This window comes from Tauraco erythrolophus, chromosome 10 (assembly GCF_009769465.1).
Source record: "Tauraco erythrolophus isolate bTauEry1 chromosome 10, bTauEry1.pri, whole genome shotgun sequence".
NCBI classification, from domain to species: Eukaryota; Metazoa; Chordata; class Aves; order Musophagiformes; family Musophagidae; genus Tauraco; species Tauraco erythrolophus.
Genome location: NC_141474.1, coordinates 18181026 through 18207825, shown reverse-complemented (window position 1 = coordinate 18207825; position 26800 = coordinate 18181026). Strand labels below are relative to the sequence as shown.

The following is a 26800-nucleotide window of genomic DNA, read 5'->3' as shown; positions in this document are numbered from 1 at the left end:
TGACTTTCCCGAGTACCCCCCACGTCGTGCTTTCCTCGGCGGGACGAGCCCCGCGCCTTCCGCTCGCCGCCGCGGGGCTTCGGTTCATCCTCTCCTGCTGCCCGCGCAGCCGCCGCCGGGGCCGCTCCGGGACCCGCACCCCTTCCCCCGGCCCGGTGCCCGCACCCGGCCGAGGCCTCCGGTGCCCAGATAACGGCGCGCCGTCTGTCACATTAAATTGTCTCTTTGTAAGTGTCGTCATCTTTGATTTTTATTTTTTAACCGACGGCGATAATGGCTTTCTCCCCTTTTCCACCTCCCGCTCTCGAGCGGCTCGATTCGTTTAAACGCTGGCACCGAAGGTGCGGCTGCTGCCTGCGGGTCGGCACGGCTGCTAACCCGGCACCGGGGGGCTCTCAGCCTCACAGGGGTCGCCGCCGCGGGCACAACCGCGGTACCGGGAGCGCCCCCCGCTCCCGGCGGCGGCGCAGGAGGAGCCATCAGGTGCCTCCGTAGGTGAGCGCCGCAGGGCGGGCAGGGCGCCGGGCGCGGCGGGGCACTTTTGTCCGCCGCAGCCGCCTCCCCCGCCCCGCGGCCTGTCAGCGGTTCCGCCGGCCGCGCCCCATTGGCTGGCGCGGCCGGCAACGTGACGACGGCGGCGGGGCGGGGCCGGATCCGAGAAGTGCCGGTTGGAGCCGGTGCCTCGCACTGCGCCGCCGGCGCCCTCGCGGAGAGAGCGCGCGGGCAGCACGCCGTTGCGCGGCGGCGACGCGCGCGGGTGGGCCGGTCACGCCAGGCCAGGCGGGAGGGCGGGCGGCGCGGCAGGTAAGCGAGGGGCGGCCGCTGCTGACAGGTGCCCCGCTCCCGCGGCGCGGCCGGACGGAAGGAGGGGGAGCCAACAGGGAGGCAGGAGGGAGCGCGGCTTTCCCGAAGGCAGCGCGCGGCTGGCCCTCACCGCCGCTGGGAGGCCGCCCTCGCTCTTGCCGCTTCCCTGAGGGGCCGGGGCGCCCCCTCCCCTCCCGCAGGTGGACGGGGCTGCCGGCCCGGTGAGCCTGCGCGGCGGCCGCCCCTTCCCTCGGCGACGCCCTGCAGCGGGGCCGCTCACCTGCCCGCCTCCCCGCAGGCCGGCCGAGGCGGGGGAAGGGAGCGGGCGCGGGGCGCCGGAGCGAGTCCGTGCCTGCCCCGGGGCCTGGCGGCCGCCCCGCTGCTGTGCGGGCGGGGCTCGGAAGAAAACCGTTTTCTGATTTGCGTAACCGATATTACACGTGTCCTCAAGTGACCTGGGGCGCTACAGGTCGCTTGGGGCTTCCTCCCTCCGCCCGGGCTGGCGCGGCTGGGCGGCGGCGGACCCGCGGGCCCAGGTGTGGCGGCGGCACCTGCTCTGCGGCACACGGCGGGGGAGTGCCAGGTCCCAACTCCCCCGAGAGGGAGAGAAGGCTTAAACTCCGTGTTGAGGCCTGGCAGTACTGTGTGTGAAATAAGAAGCGTCCTCCTCTTTGTGTTCTCCTTCCTTTCCTCTGTCTTGTCCTTACGTTTCTCATCCCCGGCAGGACGGCGAGCTTGGGTTGCTTGCATGGAGCTGTTATTGGCATCCTAGCGGGGTTGTTTGTAGTGACGGAAGGCTGTGTGCCAGTCTGTTCTGGGGGGAAATCGAGGCAGCTTCCTGGCTTCAATTAAAAATTTGCGTTGAATAATGCAATTAACCAGTTCTGTAGGAGTGATTAAAGTAGACTTCCCTAAAGCTTAATTTTGTATGAAGATCGTAATTAATTATGCTGATCAGGTAAACTGTGTTTGAATTGGCACCTAGTGTGGCCGTTTAAAACAATACCTTTGAGGTAGTGCTAGAATAAGCTAGGAGCTATGTGGCCACTCGCAGTTTCAAGTATTTAAGCTACATGTTATGCTGACTCCCAGCTTTTCTTGTCTGTTGCCTGAAGTGATAAGGTAAGACATCAGTTATTTCCTGGTGTCTCAGAATTCTTCCTTATGTACCTTCCTAGCAGAGAGGGTGAGGGATCAGGGCTTATTGATCTGTCTTGTTTGAGTTCTTAAACTTTCAAGAAAGGGAGGAAAAAAGCCCATAAGGCTTAATTATGGAAATCTTACAGTATATCACTCATAGAATTTATTACATGTTGTCTAAGTATATTGTGTGTGTTTTCTTTACTCTGTGTAACTGAGCTGACTGTGTGGGAAATAGAAGACTTAATCCTAAGTAGTGTTTTTCTTCAGTATCTGTGGTGCTGAGCAGGGCAAGGGACATGAAATGAGAGCAGAAAGGAGAATGACTGTAGTAGAGAACCAGTAGTTAGGATAGGATACAAGTTTTCTTAAGGGTTTTCTCCAATGTTTAAAACATTCTGTTGTAGCTAGATAACAAAATGTTTATTGGAGTTTTACATTAGTATATACTTTTATATTCTACTGAGTTTTACATTAGCATAATGTAACTGAGTTTCGGCTTCAGTAGGATTCATGTAACACTCAGAAATTTGCAGTATTAACATGCCTGTTCCTTTATGCTCCTCAGAGAAGAGAGCTGCTGATCTGACTCTTATTTTTTTCCTTTTTCAGGAAAACAGGATTCTTATGGGGAGAAAAAGAAAATTGCCTTTTGTTTATTGCAAGATACCAATACAGCTACTCTTTGAAGCTGATGAGAGCGTGTTGAGTAAATTTTAGAGAGGAATCAACAATGCTACAGAAACATCCATTGGTATTTCAACATTGTAAAATGGACTTTGTAGACCAGTATGTCACTGCCAAAGAAGTATTTTTCTAATGAGTTTCTGGAGGGGAAGTGGAGAGGGAAATCTTGTGAGCCTTTAGCTTGTACTGTGCCGGCTCTGCCTGACATGCTACAGGTAGTGAATGAGGCTGTGGCGCTAGTAATATTACTTCAGCTTACAATACCTACTGCTAAAGCCATAAAGCTTTATTCAGCTAGGATTAGAAATGGATATTTTATGTGACTAAGGGGATAAGGTGTGGCTTATACTGGTCTCCATGTTGCCTATCTAAATGTTTCACACTGCTGTCTGTATCCTGTGCGCTAACTTGTGGGCTGTATTTGTCCTTTCTGTAGGCATCCTTATAACAGCTCTTCAGCCGTTGTCTCGGAAATAGTGTTACTCTGCCAGTTGCTCTTATACTTACTCTTTTTAAAGACAAGTTAGAAGTCTGCGCTGTGGTTATGAAGATACTTGGTTCAGACACCATGTGTAGCCATGTAGAAGGGCAAGGAATGTAAAGTGGAATTAATATTCTAATATTTAAATATGCTGTCAGATTAATGTTTAGGTGGTATACATTATATGTTAGTTTAGCAACATATATCTATTATTATTTTGCTGATAATTAACTAGTAAATAATGTGATTTGTTAATCTTAACTGGTGACAAGTTATATTATGGCTTGTCTAATACATATTTGTATCCTGTATGGAGTTAGTTCAGAGCTACACATCACAAAGTTGTAACTGCATTTTGTGGTAACTCCTAAAGGTAGCTGAGAGGCTGTGGCCTGCATTTTATTAACCCTGCTGCTACCATGTGGGCAGACAGCCTCATTAATTTCAGAAAGCTTATTCTGAATCATGTGGTCTTATTAACTGCTTACCTGTATGAGCTATCTTTTGTACACATTCCAATTAGAGTTTTACCAGACTTGGTAAGAGAGCTTTTATTGTCATTGTGCTTGGGTTTGATGATTCTTTTCCCAAAGAGTTGGTAGTGTGCTACAAACTAATTCTGGATTTAGTTCTTAGCTGGTTGAAAACAAATTGTGAGTCAATATTGAACTAAAGGTTCATAATACTTACGGACAGTTTCCCCAATTATTTGATTTAAACTTACTGGTACAAAAATGCTGTATGTGCTAGCTGTATAGTACATTGGAAAGAAGGCAGATGATGCATCTCTCAAGAAAGCTGTTGAAAATGCAGTTTGAGAGTATAGTGTTGGCACACCCTCTTCTGAGGTACACCCAAGAGGATTCTAGTGTCCTTCAACAATCAGAGGGAATTGTGAAGAAAACTCATAATGGAGCATCTTCAATTTAATTCTCACTGGTGCCATTCTATTTCAAAATAATATCTTCAGACACCCTGAATTAAGCTATGTAAGTGCATTTCCATCAAAACTGCTCAGCTTCTCATTATTTTCTGATACTGTAAACTGGAATACAATTTTTTATCCTGAAATTGAGAATTTAGTTGATTGAGGAATTGAAGGGATTAAAAATGCCAGTAAAGAATATGATAGTAACACAATCTGTTTTTATTGCTGCTAATTGTTAGTAGGCTTAAGACATTGTTTTAAACATTTTCTTTGGGAGATACTAGTTTGAGTTGGGGTTTAGTTTAATATGGAAACAAAGTGTCAGTTTTGTGGCACAGCAGCTACAAAACTATGGTCGTGTAATTTACTCAGGCTTAATTAAAGTGACATTGATTTTTAAAGCTCTTGCTTAAAACCCCAGGAAATGTAATGCCCGACTTCCTAGAGATTATGGCATTAGTTTTCTGGGGAAAATATTGATATTCTGTGAGTAGTTCAGGTTGTCAAATACTTTTTTCAGGTATTTTTCTGGTAGCTAAAGTTCATCTGCATGCAAATGCAGATCAGGTCTACTGAGCTGAAATTTAAGAACTGCAAATTTAGACTGTAATACTGAAGTATTTATCCTTTAAACTAATTTTTCCCTCTGAATGAAAGCAAAATCTTGATGTGCATTTGTTGTGTAATCCAAAATATTTGAAGAATGGAGGACATTTGAAAAGTTTTAACTAAAAACTGTCTGTTTCTACGCTGTGTTTAAATGATTAACAAGATAAACTATCAGTTCCAACCCTTGCCAATGGAAGTGTGAAAATGATTATTGCTTTGCCAGTGCCTTTGCAGTACAGGAAAACTGTTTTCTAAATAAATGGTTTTTGTTAAGCATTAATGTTGTTTAAATACTAACTTTGCAATGGCACTGACTCAAAATCAGGAAAGCACCAAAACACTGCTTAATTGAAGTGAGACGGCATATGTCAATAATCAAGTGCTTTACTGAACTGGAGTTGTTAAAGTAGTGTCTGCTTTGCTTCAAACTATTATTTTGTTTCTTACAAATATGGGGCTGGAGGTTTTTTGCTTCAGAGTTCTTAATTGATTCAGGTGATGATAAACCCTCAACTCTTGTTTTTGAAGTTATTAAACTTGGCTTCATACCAAAAAGTGTTTTTCTTGTAGTACTGCGTCCTAAAAAACTTGCCAGTTGTTAGGTCTCCTCAGACAAACTGCTCATAAAGGAAACTTGGCGCAGTGGAAGACTATGTTGCACAGCATACTTGGGATTGATGGAAGTGCAAAGCATGAACATAGGTGCTAAGCTAACTCTGTGTTCAGAAAACAAAGCGAGACTGCTGTAGGTTTACTGTCGCATTCGAGTCTGATCACTTGCACATGATTCTGAAACTTAGCATTGTTCCAGCAGATGCTTCTGGTAAGCATAACACTGCTTTTAGCTCTCGTGGTCACACAGCATATGTGTGGTTTTCAGGAACTGTAGAGTTGTGTTTGGGGCTTGGTATGTAGTTTGTACATATGCTATTACACAGTCTGTGCAATGTGGAATTTGTCCTTCAGTCCTTTCTTTTTAGTAAAAGAAAAGAAGGTGTAGGTGGTTGCTTTGCCCAGTTAACAAATACGTAATGTAGAATAATATGAACAGGAAGATACTTGAAAGATTGAGGACAGCATGCTCCCTGCCAGAGGAGTAGTAAAACCTATTCCACTTCCATTGCAGGTGAATTTGTGTTTGACTGCAGAGTTTCACAAGTTTTTTTTAACTTTGGGGTGGGAAGAATCTTTAAGAAGATAACAAGATGGGTTTCAGGAGAGTTTGTGTACAAAAAGAGTGCCTAAGTTTGAATTAGATGTAAATCGGAAACTTATCTATTACCATTCTTTTATTTTGGATGTTTAGACCAAACATCTAGAATCAAGTGTTTCAACTTGTCAGGCTGGCTTTCAAGAGTAATTGTCTTTCCTGTTAAGATGAAAAGCTGCTGCTTCTGAGAAGAGATACAAGCCACTGCTGAAAATCTGAGTCGGCTTTCCAGCATCAGAACTAATAGAGTGAAATCAGATGTGTTTCTGTATTGCTGCCGTGATAATTATATTTTCTGAGGTGAAGTTAAATTCTTCTCTGTGGTAGTAATAATATTCCCTTTTGGAAGATTCTTCACAAAACTTATGCAACATCAGGAAAACTTAAAACCAAAACACTGTCTTTTGAGTGTTCTTAAATCTTGTAGCTATGTTTGTGCATGGTAATAATTATCTTGCAGATACAGAATGTATTTGTTATATATTTTTTTATTTGTGACCTCACTTGATGTTTCTGTTTGTTCTCAACATCTGTTATCCTGATAGGATGCTGTTTGGTCTTGACAATCCATAAATATTGAAAAAACATTAGTTTCCTTTTTATGTTGAATGTTGGAATTTTAACTTACTGTACTAGATAACTGCTCATACTTCAGAAACATCAAAGTGATTCTAGCTAGAAAAAGAAGTATAAATACAAATTCATACTTCTGGGATTAGGCAAATGTGATAACTGTCTGTGACCCGTTAGGAAAAGTAGTAGCATGTGTACTTCCAGCTCTCAGAACCTAACAAAATCTGTAGTACAATCCAGAATAGCCTCTCTGATTATTACAAAGTTAAATGTTATTACTGTATGACATTCCTCATCTAAATACTTCATGAAGAATAGGAGAAACATGACCATGATTTTACAGTTTAGGAATTTGAAGTAGAGCGAAATAAAATTACTTGCATAGAGCAATTCAACTGTCAGAGGTAAACGTCCCTATTAACTGGATTGAGTACAGTTACTGTATTGAAAAGCAGTGTTTGAGCTAGGAAAATAATGTAGAATAGAGATTCTGAATATCTAAAGACATTGAATTTCAGTACTCCGCTCTCTGCAAAACTAGCAGGACTTCCTGTGGAAGGGGCCAACATTCTTCATACCATCTTTGTTTAAATGCAGTACTGCTGAATTCCTTATAGGACCTTAGCTAGAAGTATCAAATCAGAATATGAATGTGCTTTAGTTAATACATCAGCACAGATGGTATGGCATTACCATATCATGAATTATGTTGATAGCCTAGTTATAGCAGCATGATATCCTGTGGACCACAAAATTGACCCAGATCTTATACCTAACTACTTAGGTAGGGTTTTAATCCACTTTGTTCTGCTGTGACAGCAGCACTCCTGGTGGTACTTTAGAAATTAATTCAGAGCTAGTTCAGGTGTGTGGACATTCTCCAAGGTTCCTCCTCCTGAGAATATTTTCTTATTTCAGGCTTGTTTTCAGTGAGGTTACAGGAGTTGTCTTGGCCATTTATGACTTATTTGAAAAGCACACTGAAAATGGAAGAGCGTGTATGAGCAGTCCCCTGCTTTTCCCCAGTGAAAGAGAGTTGTTTATTTAATAACCCTAACTGGTTTAGGCTGCAGGGTCTTTTGTACTTTTACAGCTCTTGAAGACTGAAGATTACAAACTGTACTATAATTAAAAGATCTGCTAGTAGAGAAACCTTGTAGTATTTAGGTTGTGACTATTCTCCAGTGTTATCTTCCTCTGCTTTGCGTTCTGATGTCCTGAGCACAGCAGCACAATAAATGGACATCGTGAGTATCTGTCCAACTTCTGGAAACTAAGGGGATAAAAATTAATTTCTATTATAGTGCTTATCTTGGTACACAGAATTAAATAAATACCATTGAGATTTCCTTTAGAATGCTGGAGGGATACTGCTGATACCATTGTCTCATGGTTATGTATTCATATTTCTCAGCATGAGAAAGACCCAAGAATGTGGTTATGAGAATAAAAAGGCAACATAAGTGAGCTTGAAAATCTAATTTCATGCAGTCGAAAGGCATCTGACTCTGTTAGCTATGTTAGTACTGGGATGAAGGACTCGATGTACTGATGTGTAAGATGGTTTCTGAGAGAGCTATAAAAGGTACAGCATGCCACGGATTTCAGTCCCAGCCTAGCTCTTTTGAGATTGCTTTTGTTGTAATCTTCTTTGCTTAGGAAAGGTTCTTCTTAGCTGAAGAACCAAGGAGACTTTTCATACTTGATACTCAAAACTTGCTCTAAGTTGCCTTTGGAACTTGGAAGTAAGGACTGTTTGTAGTATTGATGTACTGTTTCTGTCTTCAGCATTGCCGTATTGATTTTAAAAACTAATGGGGGGATGGAGGAACAACAAAGGAGGCCTATTCTTTTAGGTATCATTTAAGAGTGTAATCTATGCCACTTCACCAGTATCTTCATGACACCTTTGGGCTGGAATGTTTGACATGCCTGCAGTCACCTCTGGAAAGAGTTGTCTCTTCCCACACTGGGTTGAATAAGCATTAGCTGAGCACAGATGGATTATGTATTTCTGTCCTGAGAAAGTAGGTACGTTTCCCATGCTGTTTTGTCCCCTCCTCTCCACTCCCAGTATATTCTCATTCCTCTTTTTCTTATGCTAGAAAGCCTGCTTCCTTTAGTCTACTTTTTAAAGACTCTCCATTACTCTGGGCATTGTTAGTCTCAGTTCTGATTCTGGTTTTATTGGCTTTTTCTAAATGGGATGATAATGATCTTTAGGCGTTTGTATAGGGATGGTGCCCCTGTCTGCTACAAGTATTTTCTTGATTAGCCTCTGCTGCTCTTAGGGCTACATCTGTGGCGGCACATTCCTCCTACAAAGGATTAGTCCAGGTAGTCTCTTCTTTTGGTTGCTTCCAACAAATTACTCAAAAGTTAGAGCAAAAAACCTGTTGTTTGCACACTCCAATGTTTTTCACACGTTCTTATTGCTGTAGTCCCTGTAAATGTTAAATCTTATTTTTATCTAGTCTACCTTTTCCTTCTTCAGCATGACCTGTGACCTGTCTCCTTTTCTGTGAATTGCTTGTAATTTTTGTTAAATTATCGGCTTTGTCTCAGCTGATATAGTATGGAGTCACTCTAGAAGTTATTTTCTGTAACCTAGATTCAATCTCTTACACTAGGCTTGTTTAGAAAAACATTTACTTTATCAAAGAAATGCACCTGTTTGATCTGGCAAGTTCTGTTTGAGCACCATATTTTTTGAAAGGAAAAAAAACTAATGGATTTGTAACTGGACTTGCATATGAAGTTCATGATTGAATGTTTGTTGGGTCTGTGATAGTGTGAGCCTCTCTGGCGTGATGTTGATGATTTAGTACATTGCTGTGGTAACGTAGTCTAGTCTCGGTGCGCTCACAATCCTATTTCACAAATCCATTCACATTTCCTAAAAAAGTTAGGTTTGTCTATGAGGAGATAACTGATACGTGCTTTGAATGTGCTTGGTTTTAAATTTATTTGTGAAAAAAAGTCTCTTGTGCTGCTTGGGGGCTGATTTCTGCTTGTATATCTGTGTCCCCACTTAACATGAACTGACTTTCTGTTGCATTAAATTGCATATGTCGCTGCGGGCTGTCTGATGCCAAGCTTAAAAACACAGTTCTTTGGACTGTTAGGAGTGTATAGATACTTTAGAAGTAGTAGGAATGCATGCCCCTCTCCTACTTTTTATTGAATACTGGTGGTTTTGTTTACTTGAAAGTGTTATGGGACCAAAAAAAAAAACATAGCGCTTCACTTTAAATACTAACCTCTTTGTGTTGAAAATGTTTGAGATGTGATCAGACTGTATGGTGTCATATAACAGATACTGGGGACTTGTTCTTTGCTTCAGTTTTTTTGGGCCCCTGTTTTTACTTCACGAGAATTTCAGAAGTGACCTTCTGGAAGACAATCTATATGGTTTGTGTTTTGCACCAAGAGATGCTGGTCCATGATGATCTCAGTAAGAAAGGTACTCAGACTCTGTACAGTGTTACTTAAAATACTTTTTATTGGATCTGAAACTCTAAAGAAAAAGTAGAGATAATCTTACATCTCTTTAGAAGCTCAGAACATGAGTTGTGCAGCATCAAATGAGTCTTCAATTCTTGTGCAGCACACCATGCAGACCTTGCCTGTAGAAAGGGTTACCTCATTTTGATCATTCAAGCTATTAAAGAATTTTGTTACAAGAGAACAACTTCGTGTATTGTTTCTACTGTTAACCAGGAAAGATGTTCACAGGAGAACTCTTGATAAAGACAAGGGCGTACAGGTGGTGTAATCGCTGGTACCAAGAGGGAACTGCCTGCAGGCTTCTCTGTTGTGAGTTGGCTATGTTTATCCTGCAGCCAAGAAATCTGCTAGGCCTGGACCTGTTAACTACCCAGAGTAGGTCACTAACACCCGTCAGAACTACTACAGTTTGTTATACTCTTTTCTTTTTTAAAGAAACTCTTTCTGGTTATTTTTTTTATCTGTTAATGGATTTTGCTATGTTTTTTTTTTAGGAATTGCCAAGCAGACTTGTGATAGCAGAGCTATTGTTTAGTGGGTAATACCAATATGGAGTTTTGGCAGTCTTTTTCTATTTATAATTTCCTTTTAAAGTGGAATATGTGAAAGGTACAACTGTTTGAAGAAATGTAAATTAATGGAGCAAATAAAATGAATCTGCTTTCTAATAAGAGTGCTGGAGTTTCCAGTGAGAATACAAATTAAATAAGTTAAATTATTAGTTAAATATCAGGGTGAAACAAAATATGTCTCTAAGTGAATTTACTCTTTGGATTCTTTGTATAACCAATACAAAGCACTCTTTTCTAAGCAGATTCTTGTTTCAATATTGTAATCAATATTTTAGATGCTAATACATCTCTTAAGTTCATATATTTATACTTGTAATTAAAAAGAATTAAAGGGATGAGAACACAAGCTGAAAATAAATCCATGATCTGGCAAAGCTACTACAGGGGGTTATGCTGCAGGGTTTATGTTAATGTGTCCTTAAGGAAAGAGGAGACCACAGCGCTATAATTGTTGTCTATGTAGTTAAAGTTCTTTCTCTGTCATATATCACCTGATATAATCTTAATTCATATTTTTTTAAAAAATCAATCTCTAAGTTTGAAAATAGTGCTGGGACACTAAAGCTGTACAAATTATCGCTTACCAGATTTGATTCAGAATCTGGATTCTGCTTGGTTTGGTAGGGATCTTAGAAAACACCACGACTATGAATGAAGTGATATTTGCCCAGAATATAGACAGCTGGCTTTCAGAGAGATCAGTGGTGTTGATGCAATTATAGAATTTCATAGAATTTCATAGAATTTCTAGGTTGGAAAAGACCTTAGAGATCATCCAGTCCAACCATCCCTAATCCCCCATTAAACCATATCCCTAAGCAGTTCATCCACCCTTTTCTTATACACATCCAGTGATGGGGACTCAACCATCTCCCTGGGCAGCCTATTCCAGTGGCTGACAACCCTTTCAGAGAAGGAATTCTTTCTAACATCCAACCTGAACCTCCCCTGACTAAGCTTATACCCATTTCCTCTTGTCCTATACATCACTAATGTAAAGAGCCCTTCCCTCACTTCCCCACCATCCATTTTCAAGTATTTGTAGGCCGTAATCAGGTCTCCCCTCAGCCTCCTCTTCTTTGGGCTAAACAGCCCCAACTCCCTCAGCCGCTCCTCATAAGTTTTATTTTCCAGCCCCTTCACCAGTATAGTCGCCCTTCTTTGGACCTGCACCAGGAGCTCAGTCTCTCTCTTAAAGCGAGGGGCCCAAAACTGGACACAATATTCCAGGTGCGGCCTCACCAGTGCCGAGTACAGGGGCAGGATCTCTTTCCTGTTCCTGCTGGTCACACTATTCTTGATACACGCCAGTATCCCATTGGCCTTCTTGGCTGCCTGGGCACGCTGCTGGTTCATATCAAGCTGGTAGTCAACCAACACCCCCAGGTCCTTCTCCGCCAGGCAGCTCTCCAGCCACTCTTCCCCGAGCCTATAGCGATGCTTGGGGTTTTTACACCCCAAGTGAAGGACTCTGCACTTGGCCTTATTAAAGCTCATGCGATTGGCCTCAGCCCAACGATCCAGTCTGTTCAAATCCCTCTGAAGGGCCTCCCTACCCTCGAGCAGATCAACACAGCCTCCCAGCTTGGTGTCGTCTGCAAATTTACTGAGGGTACATTCAATTATGTGCAAAACAAAGCTGGTCTATTTTTCGGTTTACTTTTTTTTTTACAATTAGATTGCTTGCCTTTTTAATCTTGAAACATATTTGTTCAGAAACCTAGGTTTGTACCTAGTTGTCGGTTTTTCTTTTTTTTTGTTTTGCACTGGTTTTTGCATAAACTGCTTGTCTTGCCTGCTGTCTATTTGGTCTTAAACTTGTGCTTAAACTTATTCTTTTTCTTGCTAAGACAGGTCTTTCTAGGAGCATAGGTTGTGACCTTCTGTTTTAGCTAGAACACGATCCTTAACACCTTGAACTTAACTGGAGGAGAGGCCTGGAGAAAGTGCTTTTACCAAAGTATATATGTCTCAATATGAATTTGTATTTAAAATTGCTTTCCTGGTTAGACTAGTTTGAAATAAAAAGCACATTTAACATACATTTTAAATACATATCTTGTATTGCAACTTCATTAGAGTTTAACCCTCAAAATTGTTGACTTGGTTTCTCCCTCCCATCCACTATTGAGCATTAGGCTCAAGTAACTTCATGCACTTGGGTAGACCTCACTGATGGGATTCATTACCATGTGGCCTACAGGTATGTAATTTTAACTACGTGTGCAACCAGAATGTTTGAAGATGATCAATCTCCCTAATGAGTGTTTAACCAGTGACATATTTTACTACCAAAGTAGTATTCTTTACTGGCCTTCCTTGAATGGAGAAAAGGCTTAACACATGCATATTGATGACATTTAATGAGAAGTTAACTTGATATGGCTCAAGGAAGACAATGGTCTTTTCTGGAGTGCTGCAGGCATAGGTTGGAAATACATAAAGTAGCATATCTAATCCTGCATAGTTGGATTTCATGAGTAAGTCTTGTGCCTGTAAAGCAAATTAAATTGGAGTAAGGCTTATTTTCAATTTAGATTAGACTGCAAGATAAAGTATTTCTCTTGAAATAAGTGTACCAGAGAAAGGAAGTAATAGATTGAAGACAGGCATTCTGAGCTTAGGTGGAGCTGCCTTGAAGATGTTTTTCACCTACTCTAAGGCCTTTTGTGTTGAACCTAACAATGTTCAAGCTTTTGGGTAGTTGAAGAAATGATTTAAAATACACTTGCTGTGTTGTACTCTATTTTTCTCAGCTTGCTGAAGGTATGGCAGTGGTAGGGCTGGATAATAGTTGCTTAATATTGCAAGACATTTTATCATTTTATGTGCTGTGCAGTTAACTGAAGCAGTAGCAGAGAAGAATAACCCATGTACAGTAAAAATGTCAGTGTGGCTTAACTTAGTGAATTTTAAACTAGGAATGTGTTTACAAATTTTTTTCTCCAAAAATGACTAGGCTACGTAGTGCTATGTAAGCAGCCTTCTCCAGAGAGCAAGGACTGCATTTTAAACAGCATAAGACTTTGCTATTACTGTTCCATATTTTATGTTCAGCAGTACCATCTTGAGAGCAGGAGTGTTTACGCAAGGCAAGGCCTCTACTTAATCCAGACACAGATGGCTGAGATTGTCTGTAGTTGTAATTATGGTCTTAGATTGTTTGAAAGGTCGATATGAAAAACTTTTAACAATGTTAGTGTAGTCTCGAACATCTTGTGCTTGAGCAATATGCTGGTTATTGTAGAGTGCGGGAATGTCTTTAGGCTATTGTAACTACAAAAGGATGATCACTTATATATGCTTAATTATCATCTGTGACCTTCTTCAGAAGGAACTGGAAAGAAACTTTCTCTAATCTTGTTTGCATGTTGTTCTGCATTCAGTCGAATACGGATCCAAAAACACAATCCACATCGAAAAGACCCCACAAGTGAATCTGCATATGAACCTAAATGGTCAAAGTACAAATTCTGAAAGACCATGTATCAAATGTAGTGCTTGAATTGAGTAGTCTATTACTTGTCAAGAGGAGGCTTAAAAAAGGGAAAGGCAGTTATCTGAATGTGTCTGCTAAGAGTATGTATGACAGTATAATTCTTTGTGAAGTCAGACCTGCCCCAGAACTCTTGCAGTACCTGACTTTTTGTTGTTTAGGGAATGCTTGAAAAACGAAATGGTAGCATGCCAATAGAAGGGAAGGCTTTAGCCAGGAAAGATGTGTTTTGGGCAGTAAGTGCATGAAGGGGTAAAGTTGGTTACTTTTTTCCTTTGGGAATATTCATGAGGGTTTATTTGCAACTGAAGGTTAAGGCTGTTCATGTGAGATAGTAAGCAGGTGCTAGGAATCCCATAGGAGAGTCTCAAAACTGCCTATTAAGGAAAACTGATTGCACGTTTATTATTTAACTTGATTTTGCATTCAAAACTTTAGAAGAAAAAGTAATACATTTAAACTAGCTAGAAGCCAAGTTGGTACTGTAGATCAGGAACCACTTTTGATAAAAAATTAATAAAAGAAACATTTACTGTGTCAACATCTCCTTATCAGAGTTGAGAAGCACATCATGCTGTTGGAATAACAGCATGAGTCTGAAGAGATTGGCTGAAAAGTTGATGGCTGTGTTTCTCTGAGAGGGAGGGGAAAAAGGCAAGATAGAGGGGCCACTGGAATACCTTTCAAGGTATGCTTTAGCTGTAAAAATCTATTTTGATTAACATAATGTGTCAGAAATACCAGTTGAATATTTAATCAAAAAAATAGTGTAACCTTAAAAATAAAACAAAGCCACCTGTCAGGTATTGGCTTGTTGTAGCCTGTTATCCTTTGGGGAGGACAAGCAAGGTACTTACCTTGCTGCAGAGCCATCCCTAACTAAATGTGCCTAAAATTACGTAAGCAGTGACTAAATGAGTGATGCAATGTTAACTAACCTTTTGGCAGTGGGGAGGGTGAGCGTCTAATGCTTATAGACAATATTTATCAAAATGATAGCCTTTTATTCATATTCTGGATATGTTTCTATTGATCATATTTATAAGCCTTGAAGTAACTCAAAATTGTCTAGTTATTATTGATCTTTATTACTTTTATTTTTCTGGCCTGTGTCTCAGTATTGGCCTGGGGTAACTCTCCTGAAGCTGTCACTTAGCCTGGGGCTAAACTTCTGTCTCTCATCTTCTAAGAAATATTGTCAATTGAATTAGACCACTTTGAAAAGCTTTTATGGCTTTGATATGGGTTGAAAGCTGCTGGAGATGAGATGTATCAAACCCATTACAGTTCAGCATTATTCCATTTGATTAGTCACTCTTGGCACACAAACAGAATTTGAAAGAAAACTGTCTTTAGCAAAATTATCATTAATAATTTACGTTACACTTGTATATACTGTGTATTTCTGATAGGAAGCTTTATTTCATATACATAGAATTATAATGAATTCACATGCTTCATTGGAAGGTTTCAGAAAGTAGTCATTAGCAAAACCAGAGTTCAAGTATTTAAATACTTAGTATTGTGACACTCACTTTCTGCTAGAAAGTGTTCTAAAACTGCAGCAAGAATGTAGCCTTTTTTCTGGGATATGTGATAGGGATTAACAACTTTCCAGTTCAAGGCAGAGAGGTGACAAAGAGTATTTTACAGAAACAGATCTTACAAAATTACATGGGTCAGTCTCACTTTGAGTTCTCAATCTGAATAAAAATAAACCACATTTTGTTTGAGTGTTATGGCATTGCTTGAAGAAGGCGCATTGGGTTATGCATATTCTCAAGTATACCAATATGTTTTTAACAGAATTGGCTTAAATTCCATTTTGTTTTTCTTTCTGTAACTTTTAGAGAAAATACTTCATCAAACAGTGTTAACCGTTTCATTGTACTCTGAATTCTGTCCTTTATACTCAACAAGAGCCTTGCTTATTTCCCAAAAAAGATCTTTTACCAGGAGAGTGATGTTCTTCATATAAAAGTGCAAAGTACATATATGCATTATCAAATTGCGTTGCTTATAACTTTCTCTAATACGCATAAAAACATCTTAAAATGTTAGTATCTGTTCAAGTCCCTGATGAGGTTTACATGTTTGTCAGAAAAAGAATTGCTCCTATCCTCATGCTAATTAGACCTTTCAGACTATTTTAAACTCTCAGTTCAGTGATCATTTTGACTTTTCAAGTTTTCTTTGTTAAAAATCTGCTATTTATACCTTTTGCTCTTACTTTGTTGAATCTTTCAACATATTTATCTCTTAGCATGTTCTTTACAACTTCAATAGAGGTCCCAAGTCTTTCATTTTTGTAACAAAATTCAAGTGAGAAGAACTGACTGATTTTAATTCTAGGTTGGAAATGAAAAAATAAGGTTTTGATTTTTTTTCTATCTACATTCAAATCAAGCATGTTTGGCTTGTGTTGACACACAATCCAGATAGGCATTCATTCTGAAAAGACTCAGTTTGGATGCGTTTAGTACTTTTTTTGTGCTTTTACACCTACAAATTTATATTCAAACCCCAAAGAATTATACCTAAATAACTTATTTTAAAGGTATTTACAGATGTGTTTTTTTGCAAGTTGAGCTGCAGTGATTGAAGAAATAGCTATTTCTTAGCTATGGTTAGAGCATCTCAACTGCAGGACTGGCAACTTTATGTAAATGGAAAACCTATTGAGCTTAAATGGCTTTTGGTGCTTAGAAAGGTGTCTAAGACAAGGGCCACTACTTTATCTCTACTTTAGGAAAAGCAACTTTCAGATGGTGACCAAGTAAATGATGTCATCTTATATTATTCTAACTAGATCTTGTAGATCTAGTTAGATCTTTTGCTCATTAAATGTTGGATCTTTAAAACACTGCTGTGGAAGGAGTAATGAGCTGTTGTTCTAATACAGTTATTGGAGTCCAAATATTTCATGATCTGATGACAATTTATTTTCTCTCCAGGAGTGTATTGTAACCATCCTGTCCTCCTTCAGCTGCTTTCCCTTGAGTGGGTCTGGTAAGTTTCTACGTTCTGTTAAAAGTAGCCTTGTCAATGCAAAGAGTATTAACTTATTTTTGGCCATTCTTCTCCCTTCAAATGTGAATGTGGAGTAAGAATAAGGTTCTGCCTTAGTTCAACTGTTGTTTGTCTGTTTATAACAGCTTGTCAACTCTGTCTGTAATTGAAGTGTTCAATACCAATATGAGTATGAGCCAGCAGTGTGTCCAGGTGGCCAAGATGACCAGCAGCATCCTGGCTTGTATAAGAAAAATTGTGGCCAGCAAGACTAGGGAAGTGATTGTCCCCCTGTAATCAGCACTGGTGAGGTCGCACCTCAAATACTGTGTTCTGTTTTGGGCCCCTCACTACAAGAAAGACATTGAGGTGCTGGAGCATGTCCAAAGAGCAATGAGACTGGTGAAGGGTCTAGAGCACAAGTCTTGTGAGGAACAGCTGAGGGAACTGGGGTTGTTTGGCCTGGAGAAAGAGGCTCAGGGGAGACCTTATCATGCTCTACAGCTACCTGAAAGGAGGTTGTAGCAAGATGGGTGTTGGTCTCCTCTCCCAAGTAAGAAGTGATAGGACAAGAGGAAATGGCCTCAAGTTGTGCCAGGGAAGGTTTAGATTGGATATTAGGAAAAATTTCTTCACTGAAAGAGTTGTCAAGCGCTGGAACAGGCTGCCCAGGGAAGTGGTGGAGTCACCATCTCTGGACATATTTAAAAAGTGTGTAGATGTGGTGCTTAGGGACATGGTTTAGTGGTGGACTTGGCAGTGTTACGTTAATGGTTGGACTCAAACTTAAAGATCCTAAGATCCTTTCCAAACTAAATGATTCTACAATTAAAAAAATGCAGAACATCCCCATTGCTTTGTATCTGTACTGCTTAAAGCTGGTAGTGTCTGTGATATTGCCATTGACATTGGATAGTTTATTAATTTGTTTCAGGATGTAAGATATGGGCCTCTGTTTTTAAGAAAATTGCCTCTCTGCCAAACCTTGGTGTTATTAAAATTATGACCGAATTCTGTTCCTTGAAGTCTTGCATGTTGCATATTTCATTTTCACATAGTTATTTGGAAAAAAAAATACTTCGCAGTTGAAATAGGGCTAGCTCTAGGCTGTTCCCTGTTTCTTGTGTTGATGTGACTGTGCAAAACTTTGACTTCACATTCTACATGATCATGTCTGAGTATGTTCTGTTCCATTTCATGTAGCTGTAGCAATGCTGAGCTTAGCAGATCCTGATGTCTGCAGTAAGGCAGCAGTTCTGATGAAAGCTGAAATGCTTGTTCTTTATTTAGGTGAAGCCATTAAAAAAAGTATATTCAATGTTTTCTCCATCCAGAATGAAGACAAATGTAAAGATGGCATGTCCAAGGAATTTTAAAAGGTGTAGACCTCCTGACTGAGCAGTGCTGTGTATTTTTCTCTCTTTAATTAGTAAAGTAAGTATGAATCAAACCTATGCTGCTGGGGGTTAAGTGTGCCATTTTTATATAAATGACAATATTGGATGAGAACAAGCTGTGTTCACTTTCATTCTGTCAGTATGCTTAATTCTCTTGAGGAGAGAAGATGGAGAATTATATAAAACAATATGTAATCCAAAACTGCTTTTTTGAGAATTTTTGGATGTTCTTTATTCTTTACTTGGGTAGAATGATTTAAACTAGTAGAAAATACTAAATTACAAGAGCCATTGTGTTAATATATCACTGATTTTGGAGTTCTTCATAAATAAGAAAACACTTTTGCTATGTATGTTTAGGACAGTAATGAAGGACTGCTAGCAATATATCAGACACATCTTTAGTACCTGCTTGTTGCTTCTAGTTGAACAGTACCCAAATGTTTGACCAAAATACACTTTCTTCTAATCTCTGATGCTAATTTCACTTTTGGTTTAAATTTTTGCATTCCAAGTAACTTTCCTTAAAATAAGACAATGGCTAGGGTTAGGTGCCAGGAGTTCTTGGATCCTTTTGCTGTGCTCTGGATGCTAGGCCAAATGTTACACATTTAAAACTGTGAAAACAGTAATAAGCTTCAAGTGTTTAATGGTGAGATAAGTTGTTGTTAACTATTGTCTAAGGATGTCTTTTCTTTTTTCCTCTACCAGCTGCTGTTCTCTCACAGGTGAAAGTCATGATCACGCTAACAGAACTCAAATACTTAGCAGATGCTCAGTCATCCTATCACATACTAAAACCATGGTGGGATGTCTTCTGGTATTACCTCACCATGATAATGCTGCTAGTTGCTGTGCTTGCTGGGGCTCTCCAGCTTACTCAAACCAGAGTGTTGTGTTGTCTTCCTTGCAAGCTAGAATTTGACAATCATTGTGCCGTGCCTTGGGATTTAGTTAAAGCCAACCTTAACATGTCGGCTAGCTCTACAGCGCAGATAATCATCCCACTTAAAATCCAGAATGATCTCCATCGGCAGCAGTATTCCTATATTGATGCAGTGTGTTATGAGAGAGAGCTTCACTGGTTTGCCAAATTTTTTCCATACCTAGTGCTTCTGCATACCTTTATTTTTGCAGCTTGCAGTAACTTCTGGCTTTACTATCCTAGTACAAGTTCCAGACTTGAGCACTTTGTAGCCATTCTTCAGAAGTGTTTTGATTCTCCATGGACAACGCGTGCCCTCTCAGAAACAGTTGCCGAGCAGTCTGTGAGGAAGTTGCCAATAGCCAAATCAAAAGCAGTGATTTCATCACCGGGGAGTTCAGTAGATATAGGGGCCAGCAGACAGTCCCTGCCATATTCACAACCTGGCTTGGAAACAACTGGAAGAGAAAATTCTTCAAGTGTTCTTGACAAAAAAGAAGGGGAACAAGCTAAAGCTATATTTGAAAAAGTGAAGAAATTCAGAGTACATGTTGAAGAGAAGGACGTCATATATACAGTGTACATGAAACAGATTATAGCGAAAGTCATTGTATTTGTAATAATAATAATTTATGTCCCCTACTATTTATCATTTATTACACTTGAAATTGATTGTGTAGTTAATGTTCAAGCCTTTACAGGCTACAAAAGGTACCAGTGTGTTTATTCACTAGCAGAAATTTTTAAAGTTTTGGCTTCATTTTATGTTGTTTTAGTGATCTTCTATGGCTTAACTTGTACTTATAGTTTGTGGTGGATGTTAAGAAGTTCACTTAAGCAATATTCTTTTGAGAAGTTGAGAGAGAAAAGTAATTACAGTGATATACCTGATGTAAAGAATGACTTTGCATTTATTCTCCACTTGGCAGATCAGTATGATCCTCTTTATTCCCAACGATTCTCAATATTCTTGTCTGATTTGAGTGAAAACAAACTGAAACAGATAAATCTTAACAATGAATGGTCAGTGGAAAAACTGAAAAATAAACTAATAAGAAATTCCCAAGACAAAATTGAACTTCACCTTTTCATGTTAAATGGTCTTCCAGACAGTGTCTTTGAACTGACAGAAGTAGAAGTCCTAAGCCTGGAACTTATTCCTGAAGCCAAACTTCCTTCAGCTGTGACCCAGCTAGTCAATCTCAAAGAACTCAATGTTTATCATTCATCACTAACTATGGATTATCCAGCAGTCAGCTTTTTAGAAGAAAATCTGAAAACGCTGCGCCTGAAATCTAGTGAGATGGGAAGAATTCCATTTTGGGTCTTTCATCTAAAAAACCTACAAGACTTGTGCTTAACAGGATATTTCATGCTAGATCATCACAACTCCATATACAACGAAAGCTTTCAAGGGCTAAAAAATCTGAGATCAATTCACTTAAAAAACAACCTTTCCCGTATACCTCAAGTGGTTACAGATCTTCTGCCTTCTTTACAACACTTGTCTATCAACAATGAGGGAAATAAACTGATAGTGCTAAATAACCTGAAGAAGCTTGTAAACCTGAGAACCTTGGAATTAATCTGCTGTGACTTAGAGCGCATTCCTCATTCCATTTTCACCCTAAACAATTTGCGTGAAATTGACTTAAAAGAAAATAATCTCAGAACAGTGGAAGAAATAATTAGTTTTCAACACCTTAAGAACCTTTCTTGCTTAAAATTGTGGCACAACAGTATTTCGTATGTCCCAGTGCAGATTGGTGCATTATCAAACCTGGAACAATTGTATCTAAATTATAATAATATTAAAAATGTTCCATTGCAGCTATTTCTTTGTAAAAAATTACACTATTTGGATCTTAGCTATAATAAGCTAACCTCCATCCCTGAAGAAATTGGTTATCTGACCAATCTGCAGTACTTGGCTTTGACAAAAAACCACGTAAGTAGAACTTTGAATTACTACTCTCAAAAAAAACCCAAAAAACAAAACACCAACCAAAACCCAAACAAATATTGGCTTAACTTACCATTTCTTCTGGAACAGCCTCTGGTTCAAAATGCTTTTGTAGTGTTCATGATTAAAGTAAACCCAGCAATGCTGGAAAAAGGGTGGTGCTTGTTTAATTGCTAAAACTTTGGTGTCATCAAAGCTTACATAATACTGAGTAGGTACTATTCCAATCTATAGCAGCTTAAGGGCTCTGATCCAGAGATAGTATAGGTTAGGATGGCTGCAGAAGTGTATTTTCCCTTTCCCTGCAGCTGTTTACCCTATGTAGTATTTTAATGAAAGTGAACAGTGTTAATTTTTTAACTTAAAATATCAAATGGAAAGCTGTAGTGAATCAGCAGCTAGTTGATCAATAGCTCAGCTGTCTTATTGGAAAGAGGGATAATTATAGCTGGTGACCTCATCAGCAGTGCTAAACTGTCTGGCTTGTTAGTGTGGGGTCCAGGCTTGTGACTTAAGGCTTCTTTTGGGGTTTCTAATTGTTTTCACTGATGAGGTTGGTTTTGGATGTTATAGGTCAGTAGTGTGGACCAGGATAAATTTACTACTGTGCTGCACAGATAGCAGCTCTTGTGTGGTGAAACCTGTGTAAGCAGTTAATGTCTCGCCACCATCTGTGTTTGTTCTTCATTAAGTACTTCTTAGGAGACAGTAGCCTATTTATCTCCCCTGCCACCTGCACGCTTTTGTACCCGCTTCTGGGCATGCACGCATGTATGTGCTCCCCCTGCCGTGCTTATGTCTTGACTTCTCCCACAGTAGCTAAGCATCTTCATGACAAAACAGATATATAAAATCATTGTAGTGTTCTCAAACACTTTATTGCAAAATGAAAGGAGCATTATAATCTTCCTTTTCCCTATCCTACCATAAGCTAAGTGGTGGGATTTTTACTGTAAAATAGAACTGGGAAATATCAAAACATGCGGCTGCTCATAGGCTAACAACTTCTAATGTACATTCTTTTCATTATTTTCTTTCTCTAGATTGAAATGCTGCCTGATGGATTATTTCAGTGCAAAAAGCTGCAATTTCTTCTTCTGGGAAATAACAGTCTGATGAATTTGTCTCCTTGCGTGGGTCAGCTACTGAATCTTGTTCAATTAGAGCTCATTGGAAACTATCTTGAATCACTTCCTGCTGAACTGGAAGAATGTCAGTTCTTAAAGCGGAATAGTCTAATTGTAGAAGAAGGGTTGTTAAAAACACTTCCACCTCGTGTAAGAGAGCGTTTGCAGACATGCTCAGATAAGTGCTAAATTTAAAATGAAACTCTGTCATTGCATTCTATGAACCTTTTGCTTATTATCTCTCTGAAGATCTTCATAGGTAGAGAGAAGTGGAGAGATAACAGTTTACAAATCAGTCTTAAATGCATTGAACTGAGTTGATTGTATTGGAAAAGAAAAATTTATTTAGATTTGAGCAAAAAAATGCAGCCTTTAACAAGTAGTCGTATGTTTGAAAAATATGAAATATTAATTGTTGGTTGGGTTCTACTGGTTGTAATAATTCAGTTAGTTGTTTATGATAGTGTTGAAATGGAAGAGTTTATTGTGTGGCTACAGTGAGAGTGTATATACTTTTTTTCCTATGAGAATTTTTCCTGTCAATAGTGATAATTTTAAACAGTTTCATCTCCTGCCATATGAGGTCTAAGAACTATCTGGAAGTAGTTTCTAAATATGAACTCTTTGCTAACTTAGAATATGTTAAATTAAGAGTTTAAACTATTTGAGCAGTTCAATTGCATGGAGTATACTGAAAGTAGTTTTTCACCATACCTTAATTTTTAAAGCTTTTGACAAGTACTGAGCATTAATTCTATAATTGTGGAAGATGCCATTTGAATCTTGCTATTAAAATCAGTTGGACAGTAATACCTGAAACCAATTTCAGTATTTTGTCTTAAATAGTAAATATAAAATGAATTATTGCCTAGAAATTAGGAGGAATTGGAAGAATCTGGAGTAACTGTTTTGCACGTGTACTAGACAACAAATCTTACAGTACTCATCTTCGCAGATAATGATGGCAAACAGAACATGATATAGTTGCAAAGTTGTCTTCTGCATGTTGTGAGCATCCCAGGTGTTAGTGTAGTGTATGTTACTGTTTAACACTTTTATAACTTCTCGTTACTGATTGCCTCAGTGCTGCTTCTCCACACCCAGTTACTGTATTTTGGTGGTTGGGGAGAGGATGAAGGAGGCTTGTATTAGGAACAGAAGGACACAGTTAAAACAAACCAAATAATCACACAGCTTATAAGCACTTGGGAGTGAAAAACAGGAAGCATTATAAGCTTTGTCTCTTCTAGGGATGTAATAATTTCATAAATTGTAGTAGTGGAATGAGCTCTTATGCCATCCTTAATACTTTCAAAACTGGATGGAAATAAAATGGTTCCTGACTTCATTCTGCTGCTGTGCGCTGTTTTATTGTATTTGAAGTCTTAACTCTCATGATGTTTATCATGTTCACTAAAAACATAAGTTATACCCCTGGAGGAAAAAAGCATGCTTTCCAAAAACATATTTGAAAACTTTTTGTATTATATTAAAGTTTTCAAAACCCATGTCAATTATGGGTTAAATAGATGAGGTAAACTGTGATCTTAATGACTTTGCATTCATCACGTGTGCTAACTATTCATCCCAGTTTGTAATAACAAATCATCACAGATAAACCAGTTTTAGTACTAAACTGCGTTTAGTTGTCTCTTACTCCCATTCCAGTGCCACTTTCGTGGAAAGTAAGTTTCATTTTGAATGAAAATGCCAAAACCAAACTTGATCAACATGAAAGTAAGAGATGTCTCTGCAGTAGCAGTGCAAGAGGTGCATGTTTAGTCACTGTACTGGTGACTTTTCAAAGACCTTTGTAGTTGGAGCACTTTTCTTCTCAGGGAACCAAGATGTGGTAAAACTATTACTTTTTGTGTAGTTCTAGAAATGTTTAGTGTAAACTGATTAGTTGTGTTTATGTGCAGACCAGTGCTGCTGGAACAGTCTTTCATAGTGTCCATATATAGCTCTTCCAAGCTCTACTCTCAACTAATTTTGAGTTATATAATAGTTCCATAGGAATTGACGTGGTTCACAGAGTTAGTTGTGGTAGATGGGATTAAACTAGAGTACATTGATTTGCACCCCTGTGGCAAGAGTTTTTAATAATTGCAATAGGTCTGTCAGGACTTTATAGCTTAACATTGAAGAGTGCTTCATGCCAGAATTTGACATGCAAGACCTGCAGTCTAGTAATTTTTAAGATTAAGCAAGTATTTTCTTTAAAGTTTGGTTTTTTTCTAAATTTGAAAGCTGTATTGACAAAGCAAGTAACTGGTTTGGCCAGTAACTTCTACTTTTTAGCTGTGCATCTGTCCTTTTCCATAATCAACAAAAGTGATCAAACAGTGATCTTAAATGTGCATTTTATGCTAGTTCTGTCAGAATGAAATAACAGAAATAACTTGGAGAAAGATACTTCATTTCTACAATGTGTAACCTCAAAGGATTTGAGGAAACACTAAGAAATGCGTAAGAATATAGATACAGTTTTATAGGTTAACTGGGTTACATTTTTTGCAGACTTTATTTTTTTCCACTCTACACCCCCTCAAGAGGGGTGGTTTTTTTCACTGCATGTTTGAGTGTTTATAAAACACCCAGACAAAAGCCAGAAAGTTTAAAGGCTAGAATTTCTAGCCTTGCTTTCAAACCACAGTGTGCCTTTATTATCCATTTTGTACCGTAAAACCCAATTCTAGTGCTTAGAATTGAGGGTGCAGACAAATGTAACTCTGAATCTCCTGAATTCACTTCAGCCATGACCTTAATATTCAGTATTTCTTCAAAATGAGAGGATTTTCAGGGAATCAAAATATGAATCCACTGTCATAAACTTTGTACAATAATTATTGCTGGCATCTAGTCTTTGTATTAAACAATCACTTCCAATCCAAAAAAGGCTTTCCAACTTGTTTCAGTGTTGTATTGTGTTTAAGAACTTTGTATTGTGACCTTCCATATCGTGAACATTTTTTTTTAAAAATTAAATTTTTTTGCTTTACAATTCTATGAACTGTTCTTTCTTTTCCATATGAGATGTCGCATTTAATGCAAAGGTCAGGAGTCTGCTTCCAGCTGTCTGTACCAATGTGCTAGCAAGTATATCTTGCACAGGAACATGTGGTGATAATGAACAGCAGTGGGAAATGAACACTATGCTCCATATCAAAGCAGTGCTCATGTTCTGGGCTAGGAGAGAAGCTCCTGTGTTGATTAGAACTAAGCTTCCATCTTAATCGTTGTTACAGAACCTTTTCCACTTCTCCCACTTTAGTTTTTGTAGGCTGGGTTAAATATCAAATGCAGCCTGAAATTGTACTGGAAGAAGCGAGAAGGCAATGATTCTCTTCCCAGCTATCATGTGGCTAAACTGCCAAAAATAATGCTGCTTGTAGTAAATCATTAATGTCTTTCAAGTATTACACACCATGTTAGCTCAAAGATCATCTTCTCTTGAAATGTGAGATGATACCTGATGGCTTTTTGTGGGAACCTGAGTTTGGCTCCATGTTTTGAAGATAAGGGGGGAAAAAAACCTAAACATGCAAGTAACATATATTAAAGTGCTAGCTGCTTATCTTTCAAAATAAGAACCTTCCTAGCAAATTTTACAGAACTATGGCCCTTTATCTTCTTAGAGATGAAATGAAATAATAAAAAATTACTTGTGGTTTACCTGTGTTGTTTTGAGGTGGTAGTCTTAGTAAAATAAGCCAAGAGATTCTCCCTGAAGCTCTTGTTCCATGCTCCTACAGATCTATGTATTTTGTTTTCATAGCAACTTATTTTAGTACTAATTATATAATTATTTTTTTAACCAGTAGATTTACATCATGCTAACTTGTTGTGTAGGCTTTCCATGTTCAAGAATGTGACCTGAAGTTCATTCTGTAATCACTTCTAATAAGTTGACACTCTCTTCCCTTTCTACCCCAATAAATGCTGAAGTTATGGAGAATAATATAGCAGCAACTGAAGAGTTCTAGCAAATACATGACTGCAAATCCTGAAAGCAGGAAGCAGTGCATGTCATATTATGGATTGTTTATATCAAGGATTTTACAGAACCTTGGATATTTCTGGAGATCAGGAATTGATCAAGCTCTTATGCCTTATTTGGCCTTGTTGGGTGGATGAGTCCCTCAAATGTGCAAGCGTGGTAATGCATTTCTCAGAATGCAGAGACTGTTTAGTTTACTTGCTGTCATGATGGTGTTGGCAGCTAACGTAGGTTGTGGCAATGGAGGAGGAATTGTTAATTGATAGGAAGAAGCAAGCAGTCATACTAGAGTCCTATACGCTTGTAGGATACAGCAATGTCTTAGGAATTCCTGTGTCTGGGGAAGTCACCATCCTGGCATTACGTGAAGAG

The 26800-nt window shown here is 39.1% G+C and overlaps 1 protein-coding gene across 1 annotated transcript; it reads left to right on the top strand.

The window, feature by feature from the left end:
* The first annotated feature begins 765 nt into the window (after window positions 1-765).
* On the top strand, window positions 766-25437 carry LRRC8B (leucine rich repeat containing 8 VRAC subunit B). Its single transcript, XM_086617512.1, has 5 exons — window positions 766-804; window positions 16962-17016; window positions 18351-18450; window positions 19125-21286; window positions 22345-25437. Exons 4-5 carry the CDS (start codon window positions 19151-19153, stop codon window positions 22615-22617), a joined length of 2409 nt encoding a protein of 802 aa, XP_086473638.1. The 5' UTR covers window positions 766-804; window positions 16962-17016; window positions 18351-18450; window positions 19125-19150; the 3' UTR covers window positions 22618-25437.
* Window positions 25438-26800: the final 1363 nt, after the last annotated feature.